The 12500-nt window shown below is 38.6% G+C and overlaps 1 protein-coding gene across 6 annotated transcripts in view; it reads left to right on the plus strand.

The window, feature by feature from the left end:
• LOC106884496 (S phase cyclin A-associated protein in the endoplasmic reticulum) overlaps positions 1-12500 on the plus strand; it is a 277529-nt gene that overhangs the window by 103845 nt on the left and 161184 nt on the right. For all 6 annotated transcript variants that reach the window (XM_089363778.1, XM_089363782.1, XM_089363777.1 and 3 more), the window contains exons 15-23: positions 156-298; positions 955-1036; positions 4528-4686; positions 5712-5813; positions 6204-6334; positions 7604-7669; positions 7990-8116; positions 10876-10988; positions 11149-11272. In XM_089363778.1, coding sequence (XP_089219904.1) covers positions 156-298; positions 955-1036; positions 4528-4686; positions 5712-5813; positions 6204-6334; positions 7604-7669; positions 7990-8116; positions 10876-10988; positions 11149-11272 — 1047 coding nt within the window. The remainder of the gene's footprint in view (positions 1-155; positions 299-954; positions 1037-4527; positions 4687-5711; positions 5814-6203; positions 6335-7603; positions 7670-7989; positions 8117-10875; positions 10989-11148; positions 11273-12500) is intronic.

Here is a 12500-nt window from a genome sequence, read left to right on the forward strand (position 1 = left end):
CCCTGCCTTCTTCATACATGTTCAGTTGTGATGTGAATGTAGATTCATGATATCAAGGACCAACATTCACATTTCAACGGAACCATTGTTTCGCTTCATCATATGTTGATGCTGAAAAACCAGGTCCTGATTCCCTGTTTATGTCCTTTTGACAGGAACGACGGAAAGCTCTGGAAGCTGATCGTAAGAAGCGTCTCCATGAGATGCAGGAAAAGAGGAAGCAACGTGATGCCAGGGTTATCCAACAACTGCAAGAAAAAGAAAAGGAACGACTGGAGGTTCTACGGGCCAAAGAGCGGTGAGTGCTGTTGTCTTATTTTGATTTTTGTCAGTTGTTGATCCATGAGACTTTTGAAAATAATATCTACAACATAGAAAGGCGGAGAAGTCAGTTGCTTCACCATGTGGCTTCAAGTTCAGTCCCACAAACATACAGTTACACTTCACTAATGTACATACATATATATACATACATAAATGATATATGTTGGTGATATGCTTCTTTCAGTTTCTGTCTACCAAATCCATTCACAAGGCTTTGGTTGACCCAGGGCTATAGTAGAAGACACTTGTCCAAGTTGCTATGCAGTGGGACTGAACCGACATCCATGTAGATGGGAAGCGGAAATGTTAACGACACAACTATCTCCTCCTATCACACAAACGTGTGTGTGTGTGTGTGTGTGTGTGTGTGTGCGTGTGTACACTACAGATGTTTAGTTGTGTCTCTGAAGCCAAGATATTTTCCTCCAGTTCTTCAGTTTTGGATTCCTGGGAGGTTAGGAAGCAGGCTTTTTCAGAGTAATGAACATGTAGGAATGTAGAATGATTAGCGTGTAATATAATATACCTTCTTACATGGTAGACAGTTTCTTTCATCTACAGAATGCTTCATGTAAGTAAACTTTTACCAACTTGAAACATGTCGCAACTGAATTCCACTTCTATTTTCAGAGAACGTGAAGAAAGATTGGCTGCTTTAAATGCCCAGCAGCAAGCTCAGATCCAAGAATTACAGAAGAAAATTCAACAGAAAGTGAGTGAAGAGATTCTAAATGAAATCTGATTTTATGTCATCTGATGAACTGTAAACTTATTGATTTTATGTGGGTGTTTGTTATATACGATATTATAGAGGTATTCACAAATGTGAAGGCGCATGGCTCAGTGGTTAGCGCGTCGAGCTTACGATCTTGAGGTTGTGAGTTCAATTCCCAGACCGGGATGCATGCTGTGTTCTTGAGCAAGACACTTTATTTCATGTTCCTCCAGTTCACTCAGCTGTAGAAATGAGTTGCGACATCACTGGTGCCAAGCTGTATCAGGCTCTTTGCCTTTCCCTTGGATAACATCGGTGGTGTGGAGAGAGGAGGCTGGTATGCATGGGTGACTGCTGGTCTTCCATAAACAACCTTGCCTGGACTTGTGCCTCAGAGGGGAACTTTCTAAATGCAATCCCATGGTCATTCATGACCAAAGGGGGTCACCCTTTAGAGGTATTACAGATATTATATTACAGGTATTTAAGGTGGCAAGCTGATAGAATTGTTAGCATGCTAGGCGAAGTGCTTAATGATATTTTGTTTGTCTTTACTTTCTGAGTTCGAACTCTACTGAGGTCAGCTTTGTCTTTCATCCTTTTGGGGTCGATAAAATAAGTACCAATTAAACAGTAGTGGCGGGGTCGATGTAATTGCTGGTCTTGTGCCAGAATTTGAAATCAATATTATTATTCTTAAGGCTTCGAGCTGGCAGAATCGTTAGCACACTGGGAAAAGTGCTTAGTGGCATTTCGTCTGTCTTTATGTTCCGAGTTCAAATTCTGCTGAGGTCCACTTAGCTTTTCGTCCTTTCAGGGTCAGTAAAATAAGTACCAGTTTAGCACTGGGGTTGATATATTCAACTTGTGCCCTTTCCTCAAATTGCTGGCCTTGTGCCAAAATTTGAAACCTATATTATAGGTGTTACATAAGTTTATATCTATTATTGATATTATAGCTATTACATAGGTATTACCACTCTTGGAGTGGTTGGCATTAGGAAGGGCATCCAGCCTTAGAAACCATGCCAAATCAGACTGGAGTCTGGTGTAGCCTTCCAGCATGCCAGGTTTGATCAAACTGTCCAACCCATGCCAGCATGGACAATGGACGTTAAATGATGTTGATGATGATGGTGATAGGGTATTCCTAACTTCCTGGAAGTTTCTCACTAAAGACATTTCTAAATCTGCTGCCAAGTTTGAATTCTATTATGGTATCAGTAATTATTGCCCTGTAATCACTTGGATAATATAATCACCTGGATATTGCCCTCTAATCACCTGGATATAATCACATTAAATACTATTGTGCAATCTGTCGTTATTCTATAGAATTTAGATGCAGAATTGTGGATTACAAGACCAGTGGACCAGCGATGGGACCATTATGCAGCCTCTCAGCCTACTAGACTTAGCAGCCAAATCTCCCTCAAGTCACACTTGACAGTGTGTCCTACTGAAAAGACACCATTGAAAAATGTGGTTCCAAATATATTACAAGAGAGTCATGGTTGGAAAGTCTTTGATTATAAGAAGGCTTGATCATGTCTGACCTGGGGCTAAACAGCAACCATTATACATAAAATACCAGTTTGTTGGGAGCTCAGCCCCTAAGCTATCCTCCATAATTGTCTTTACCTCTTTTGTCTGTTGATGTTTGATAAATACAATAAAACTATTTCATTGTCTTATTCAAAGATTCACTGTTTCCTTTGAGTTCTTAATTTTCCTGTGAAGCGAAAGTATTTTGGTGCCAATGTCAAGATTTTTCTCTGTCTTGGCTCTGCTCTTAGATTTTCTACATCCAGATATAAATCCAGATCAAAGTTAGTGTCTGAGTTGCCTCCCTTACTTTCTTCTCTTTGCCTCGGCTTATTTTCTATGCAACTGTTTTACATTAGTGAAACAAGGAAATTTTAGCTCAGCACCAATGATTTGATGCCAACACACAACTGTTTCACCAAAAATAGAAAATGTCTTTTGTTCATCTGGGACCAGATTATCTAGTGTGTTCTTTGATTTAGATGGTTGGGTGTGATTTGAGAGATACTCAGCTGCTATTTTTAGCAAATTAATAGACCATGTATATAGAGGCACTCACATTACCCTGTCGTTTAAGATGGAGAAAATAGGTGGGAGCAATGTGTGTGTATGTACACACACACACACACACACGTTATAATCCAGGATGCAACTTCATTATGCTCAGTTGCATATTCTCGCTATCAACTGTATGTATGTAGTTTTATTTTAAATGAGAATATCATATGTCTAAGCTGAAATTCCTGGTTAAGTATATTATTTACAGAGTAAGTTTGTTTTAAAACAAAGTCTGGAATTTATTAAAATAGTACCAGAAATACTAGTCTTTGTATGTATGTTGGTGTTAAGAAGAGCATCCAGTCGTAAAAAAACCTGCCAAAACAGACACGATAACCTGGAGTAGTCTACTACCTGGCCACCTCCTGTCAATCGTCCTACCCATGCATGCAGGGAAGACAGATGTTAAACGATGATATATATATATATATATATATATATATATATATATATATACACACAAAAGCAAAAATTATAACGATAGAGAATATGGAGACTGGTACATCCTGAGAATTTATTTCCTTTTAATTTTACAATGTCATACCATATATTGTTATGGTTACGATGACTCATGCATTTCCACTGTACAAAGTGTGGGCAGTTGCATACGCAACTGGGCATAATTTTCTGTGCAGCTTCATTCAGCATCTTTCAACCAGCTTGGCTTGAAGCGAACAGAGCTACCACAGTATCCACCTGGATAATGTATCCCTCTAAACTCGCACATATATATATATACTTTTTTATTTGTTTCAGTCATTTGACTGTGGCCATGCAGGAGCACTGCCTTTAGTCAAACAAATCGACCCCAGGACATATGCTTTGTTAGCCTAGTATTTTTTCTATCGGTCTCTTAGGCCGAACTGCTAAGTTACAGAGGGACGTAAACACACCAACATCGGTTGTCAAGCGATGGTAGGGGGACAAACACAGACACACAAACATATATATATGTCTATATACACACGATGGGCTTCTTTCAGTTTCCATCTACCAAATTCACTCGCAAGGCTTTGGTTGGCCCGAGTCTATAGTAGATGCTTGCTCAAGGTGCCATGCAGTGGGACTGAACCTGGAACCATGTGATTGGTAAGCAACCTACTTACCACACAGCCACTCCTGTATACACACACACACACACACACACATATATATAAAGCTATACACTTATTTGGTTAGTTAAGATGTTGAAACAGTTAAGTTAGAAATTGTTACGGTAAAACTGTTAACCTATTCTGTATGTATGCATACACATACACATAGGTGGGTCAGCATTCCCAAAACCTTAACTAATCAACCAAATAGCAAACCTGAAACAGCAAACATCCACTTTCTTTTTTTGTTTTGTTTCCTAATGTTTTCTGAATTGTCATTGATTCTTACAGCAAGACGAAAGTACACAGCGCCATCAGGAAATTCTTCAACAAATACGAGAGAAAGCTTTTGAGATGAGTGTATTGCGGCACTCGACTGAAGACCACAATGAAGCACCACAGCTTACCCCATATGACCAGAAGAAATTGTGCAAAGTCTGTAATGTTTTGGTAAGTTTTGGTTTGTGGAATCCTTGTGTGGCATACTAAAGAATTCGAGAAGAATGCCCAGTTCTGAAGACAGGTGTCATTTAGTCATTAGTAATTATTGGGTATGTTATTTATAACAGGAGGTACATGTCTGTAAAATATGGTACCTCTTTTAGCCACCATGGGTACAGCAGAATCAGTCGAGAGCAATGATGATGTTGGTTATAATGATCTGACCTGGCTCTCTAATAGTCTTCATGCAGTGGACATGACCTCCAGCCACTTATACTCTAATATAATTGAGAAAAATGTGAAGTGTACTTCATTTAGAGCAGCAGTTCTCAACCATTTTTTTTTATCTGCACACCTCTTTGATTACCATTTTATTCTAGTGGGCCTCCGTACCTGTTTGATTTTTAAAATTTAGTTTTATAGAGACTTCTTTCAAAGTCCCTATTTTGTTTAACAGGGCATTACATTAGGAAGGGCATCCAGCTGTAGAAACCATGCCTCAACAGACAGCTGGAGTCTGGACAGCTCCCTGCTAGCCAGCACCATGTCAAACCATCCAACTCATGTCAGCATGGAAAGCAAGTGTTAAACGATGATGATGATTTATTAACCTTTTAACATTTAGATTGCTCTGTCACACATAATGCTTATTTTATTTATTTTTTCTTTGTTAAGTTTCAGTCCAAGGACTGTGACCATTCTGGGGCACCGCCATTTATACTTACATTGTTTTGAATTAATCCTGCAATATCTCACAGCTTCAAAATTTTGATCATGTGATTGTTTGTTTATCTTGAAAATGACATTGTAGGGTAAGTGTGAGAGTCAGGATCCAGTCAGTTTGAACACAAAACATATAGAATATTCAGACCGAATATGGCCGGTATAAACTCTAAAGGGTTAACTTGTATAAGTTAAACTATGCTTACTTTGTTTAGTTTGAAGAACCAAATATTTGCTCAAATTTTGGAGAATAAGTCTTCATGTGAGTTTTGTATTTACGGTTGTTTTTTTCTTTTTTAATTTCATTTCAGATTCTCTCAGAAGTCCATCTTCTGAGCCATTTGCGAGGCAAGAAACATAAAGAAACCATGTTACAAACTATGTCAAAAGAATTGGTCTCCAAACAAGATATAGTAAGTGTTTTGTTTTAGTCAAGTCTCAGATTTGTAACAAAGATGTCCACTTGTTGTTTTATTGTTTACATGTTGCATCATTGGGAATCAGCACCAGCAGCATAACCAATGTCAGCACCACAACCACCATCATTATTGGAAACCGGTTGGTTAACAGGCTTCCAGTGATGACTGTGATAATTGTGGTGGTGGTGATGATGATGGTTGTGGTGGCAATGATGATGATGATGTTGGTTATGATCTTGATAACAATGTTATTGGGTTGCGGTGGTTGTGATGTTGTTGATGGTTGTGATGACGATGTTCGATGATTGTAATGAGGAAGGGATGTTGTTTATAATGATGATGATGAGGAGGAGGATAGTGACAATGAAATTTTCTCTCCTGCAGGAAACCTTTAACCTGAAACATATCATTGATGCCCCTGATGCCAGCACCCACCCTGTAATAGCCTCAGAGAGGGAAAGGCAGAAAGCCCTAAAGAAGCGCTGTAAGAAACTGCGTCAACGAATGATGCTAAGGTTAGTGATTATTATTATTATTATTATTATTATTATGAAAGGCAGTTAGCACGCCGGGCGAAATGCTCAGCGGTATTTCGTCTGCGGTTGTGTACTGGGTTCAATTTCCACCGAGGTCGACTTTGCCTTTCATCCTTTCGAGGTTGATTAAATAAGTACCAGTTACGCATTGGGATCGATGTAATCGACTTAATCCCTTCTCCAAAATTTGAGCCCTTGTGCTTCCAGCACAAAGGATTATTATTATTATTATTATTATTATTATTATTAAGGTGGCGAGCTGCCTGAATTGTTAGCCCACCAGGCAAAACGCTTAGCAGCGTTTTGTTTGTCTTTAAATTGAGTACAAATTCTGCCAGTAGTAGTAGTAGTAGACAGTTTGTAGATTTCACTTGTTCTGATATGTGTGTGTGTTTGTGTTTTTCCCCCCCTTCACTGCTTGGCAACCAGTGTTGGTGTGTTTACATCACTGTAACGTAGTGGGTCAGCAAAAGAGACTGATAGAATAAGTACCAGGCTTAAATAAATATGTATTGAGGTTAACTCTTTTGGCTATAAATCCTTCAAGGCAGTGCCCAGCATGGCCACAGTCTAATGACTGGAGCAAGTAAAAGATGTAAATTATGAATTGGTTAAGGTTGGTAATGATAGCCTCAGTTGACTGTCTCATCTTCTTTTCACACATACTGCATTATCTGCTTTCTTTTTAAATGGTAGAATATATGAGACAAAGTGAGTGATTTGGCTGCTATTTCTAGCAGGTTGAGCTATCACATTGGGGCTTCTTCTTTTGGTGTGATTATTTTACTTTTAATGTTTGGAGAACCAACTTTGGATGTGTTACACATTGTGTGTGTTTGTATGCGTTTCAAATTGTGTGTATGTGTGTGCGTTTGTATGTGTAAAAACACCATTTGAGCGTGGCCGTTGCCAGTACCTCCTGAATGGCCTTCATGCCGGTGGCACGTAAAAGTGCCCACTACACTCTTGGAGTGATTGGCGTTAGGAAGGGCATCCAGCTGTAGAAAACCATGCCAAATCAGACTGGAGTCTGGTGTAGCCATCTTGTTTGCCAGTCCCCAGTCGAATCGTCCAAACCATGCTAGCATGGAAAGCGGACGTTAAATGATGATGATGTGTGTGTTTAGGATTTTGCGTGTGTGTGTGTGCTTGTATGTGTTTCAGATTGTGTGTGTGTGTATATGTGTGTTTAATAAACAACAAAACTGTCTCTTGAAGAACTGTTATTTTATTTTTTTGTCTCCACAGAGGAGTTGAATATGAGAATTCTCTTTCTGGGAAAACTCAGATTGCTGAATCTGAACACAAAGCCAAGTAAGGAATCTTTCTTCTCTTCTACATCTCTCTCTCTCTCTCTCTTTCTCTCATACATTCCCTCCCTCTCTCTCTCACACACACACATTCCGTCCTCTCTCTCTCCTCACACACACACACATGAATACACATTTGCATATCATTGTGTGCTTTTTCTCTCTTCTTCCTTTGTCTTACACACACACACACTCTCTCACCTGACTGTTATTCTGTCTTCCTCTCTCTCTCTCTTTCGTCTCCCTTAAACACCTTGTTCACATAGATATATGTGACCACTTGATATTATTTATATCCACCTAAATGCCTTCTTATACTTCCAGGTTGCAAAAATCCATCAAAGACGTAAATAAGTATCTGCAGAACTGTGATAATGGTCCTTGGCCTCAGAACCGTGTATCTGCCTTAGACAGGGCACTGAATGAAGTCAGCAGAATCTTCGATAAGAAGGTACTAATTTCTTTGATTCTATTTTATTTCTGACTTATATTTGTGTGTGTGTGTGTGTGTGTGTGTGTGTGTGTGTGTGTGTAATTATACAGGGTGTCCACAAAGTCTGGGTACATGGAGTAAATAAAATTATAACATAAACAATTAAATATAAGAAATAATAATTTCTTAAAGTATGTGTTAATCCCCATGTGGGTACATGGAGTAAATAAAATCATAGCATAAACAATTAAATATAAGAAATAATAATTTCTTAAAGTATGTGTTAATCCCCATGTGGGTACGTGGAATAAATAAAATCATTACATAAACAATTAGATAGAAGAAATAATAATTTCTTAAAGTATGTGTTAATCCCCATGTGGGTACGTGGAGTAAATAAAATCATTACATAAACAATTAAATATAAGAAATAATAATTTCTTAAAGTTAATCCCCATGTGGGTACATGGAGTAAATAAAATCATAACATAAACAATTAAATATAAGAGCGTGGCCATTGCCAGTACCTTCTTAAAGTATTTGTTAATCCCCATGTACCCAGATTTTGTGGACAGCCTGTATAACAACATTGACCAAATTATTGGATGAGGTTATATATCACTGGTTATGATGCGCTTCACGTTTTAGCGTTTGAATGATGCCACCTTGCTGGTTAGTCTGATTGAAAGGTTAGTCTGTCGCAGGGTTATCCATTTACAGCTGAGTGAACTGAAGCAATGAAGACCGAAGCGTTTTGCTCATGAACAGGTATCACCCGGTCTGGGAATTGAACCCACGATCTAGTAATCACACACACACACACACATAGTTATTCTGTATTATTTAGCAGGTGTTCACTGAGATATTCACCATATTTTTTAAATGGCTGTCTGAGCAGGTATTGCTATGAAAGAAGATAAGCAATTTTCTTGCTGCAAAATGAGGCTTTCTACATGTGTGTGAGTGAATACAGCATTTGTTTATGTGTTTTGGTACCAAAACTTAAACTTTCTCATTACATTTTTGTGCTCAAACTTGTCACACTTTGATATAATAATATATATATATAATCTGAACTACGTAAATACATATTGCAATCCTCGGTACTGGCTGAACTGGGTTCGTGCCGCTTGCCTCTCATCACCCCTGTGATGTAACCTCACACTCGAATCATTACATCCAATCCTTCTTCCCCAGAGTGTCACTCCTCTGGAATTTCTTCCCCTGCACATGTCTTGCCCATTGGTTTTGACTTACTAAGATTCAAGAGGAGCATTAAAAGCACCAAATAGGTCTACATTGGCCTGGAAAGGCTTTGGATATTGCCCTTTCCTCCAGATCCAGTAAATAATAATAATCATCATCATCGTTTAACGTCCACTTTCCATGCTAGCATGGGTTGGACGATTTGACTGAGGACTGGTGAAACCGGATGGCAACACCAGGCTCCAGTCTGATTTGGCAGAGTTTCTACAGCTGGATGCCCTTCCTAATGCCAACCACTCAGAGAGTGTAGTGGGTGCTTTTACGTGTCACCCGCACGAAAACGGCCACGCTCGAAATGGTGTCTTTTATGTGCCACCCGCACAAGCCAGTCCAGGGGCACTGGCAACGATCTCGCTCGAAAATCCTACAGGAGCCAGTCAGGCGGTACTGGCAACGGCCACGCTCAAAATGGTGCATCTCATAATAATAATAATATCGAATTTTGGCACAAGGCCAGCAATTTCGGGGGAGGGGATTAGTCGATTGCATCGACCCCAGTATTTAGCTGGTACTTATTTTATCGACCTTGAAAGGATGAAAGACAAAGTTAACCTCAGCAGCATTTGAACTCAGAACAAAGACTGATGAAATTTTGTTAAGCATTTTATTTACCCTGAAAGGCAAAGTAGACCTAAGCCCGGGCAACGCCGGGGTGCATTGCTAGTATATTATATGATGTATTTCATGTAACACGAGCCTTAACGCTAACGGTCAGTATGGTATAGGATACGCAGTAACTCGTTGCTTCCACATGCTAGTGTCAGGAAATATACTTTATGTAATTTACAAAAATGAAAATATTGCAAGGGAGGCTACTCCGTAGTTTTATGACAGAGTTATCTTTCTCGAGATTTAAAGCTATCTTCTTTTCGCTTTTGGACGAAGTCGGTGATTGTTTTCGATAACATTAAACGACTTGCAGTTTATGTAAATAGAGCGCCTTAGAGTCACTAATTTTGATGAAATTATCAGCGATTACAATAGGCAGCTTCTGCTCAGTTGCGGATTGAAATTTTGACTTCCAGATGAGTGTGTGTGTGTGTGATTATAATAAACCGATTTCCCCATATTACACACACCCGCACTTATGTATGTATGTATCGATCGATCGATCAATCAATCAGGCGAGCTCGTAGCATCATTAACACAGCTGACAAAATGCTTCGCAGTATTTCTTGCAGCCGTTTTGTGTTCAAATTCTGCCGAGGTCGATGTTGTCATTCATCTTTTAGGGGTCAATGTTATCGAGTAGCTCCACACCCAAAAAATAATTTCAGGGTTTGTGCTTATAGTAGGATGTGTGTATATGCAAATATATATGCATGTGCTGCATGCAAAAATATGTACGTATCTGTACAAACACACATCACATGCATCTATTTGTTGAAGAATTAAACTGTCACCCCCCATCATTCACTTTTACCCCAGCGCCCACACCCACCTTGTTCAATGTCCGAAATTCCTCAATATTTTACCGTTTCTTTTATTTTCTTTTCTTCACTTTTTTTCAGCTCCCAAATGATGACCAATTCAGTTTTCGTATTCTGGGAGGACTGACAACACTGAGTCGCTTACTTATTCTCATGGATGGACCATCAAATGCAACTTCAGTTATTCCGCTCAAGTAGGTTGTGTCCCCAGATCGGCTTTAAATTTTCTCTCAGACAATATTGTAACTCTTTCATTGCAAACCTAAAACTTTCTACGTATATCAGAATTTAACTTTTTGTACCTGAAAATTTCAACTTTAATCTGCTAAATTGTATTTTATCATTTCTTTGCAGGTCTTTGGTTTTGTCATGCTCTGTGTTCAGACAAGTGTGCAAGGGATGTTATGATAACTGTCACTATATGTTGTTTAGTAATAAGATTGGTATTCTCGTAGACCTCCTCATACATCAGTTAACAGTAAGTATTTATATGCAATTGTATATATTCATAAAAATTTATGCAAATATTGAACAATAAGAATGAGTACTCAAGCACCGCATTGGTGAATAAATATTCTTTATTTGTGGATGAACAAAGTTTGAACAATTGTGAAGGCAACTTCACATGAAACCATTGGTAGCCTTGTTAACCCACAGAGTTTATAGAAATATATAATATTTCTTTGCGTTTCAGTGCTGCCTTTGGTTGTAGTGAAACTAGTGTAGTAGTAATAGTATCAGTAAGTTGCTACACTTGCCTGGCCTCATAATCTTCGATGAATTTACTTAGTGTGACCTTTCATCATCATCGTTATAACTACAACACAATCCTTAGCTGTCCTCGTTAACCACAGGCAAATATTTCAGTTGTCATCAAAGCACTGACTCTTTAGAAAGAAATTTTAAGTAAGAACCAGGTTAGAAGACTACCCTAGGTGCAGACATTGTTCTGTGGATAGATACAGAATTTGCTTTTGTAATTATGCAGTTGTGGGTTCTGTCTCAGTGTGTGTGGCATCTTGGGCAAGTGCATTCTATTGTAACCTTTGGCTGATTAATGTAGTATTTAAATGAGTTTTCCCATGGGCCCGTTTTAATATGCTTATCCTTATGTATGTGTGTAGATCACTGACCACTACATTTATATATTTTTTCTCTCCTTGTTTCTTTCTGTGTTCCTTTCAGTTGAAGTGCGTAGGCTCGAAACGTTAGACTTTCTCTATTCCTGTGCGTTATGCTAATACCTCCATTTGTTGTTTACACCACCTGTCTTCGTCTGTTGTTTTTTTCGTAAATTCTCCCATATATACATAGGTACTGTAAGTTTAGAGGGAATACTTGATAAGTGTAAGCACCTGTATATGCCAGATAGTGGCAGAGGTGAGAGAATATATCAAGCATAAATTAATTTAAGTTCTGTTTTTAATTTTCACTCCGGAAAGGAATATTCGGATAGAATGGGGCTTGCTAAAACTAGGCCGAAACAGCTGTAAGATTAAACTTCTGTTCATCCTCTAATTCCTTATGTACTTTGTACTTCTATATGTAAACCATGTTGGCAAAATAACATAGTCTGCCATGGACACCTGTGCTTTGGTTCTTTCTTTCTTTTTCTTTTCTTCCTTTTTTTGTCACTTTTGCTATGAATTAAATTAATGAATTCAACGGGATACACCGTCTGCAAGTAGTTGGGTTCAGCATATTAT

The sequence above is a fragment of the Octopus bimaculoides genome, chromosome 15 (assembly GCF_046866305.1).
Source record: "Octopus bimaculoides isolate indiv1 chromosome 15, ASM4686630v1, whole genome shotgun sequence".
In the NCBI taxonomy this organism is placed as follows: domain Eukaryota; kingdom Metazoa; phylum Mollusca; class Cephalopoda; order Octopoda; family Octopodidae; genus Octopus; species Octopus bimaculoides.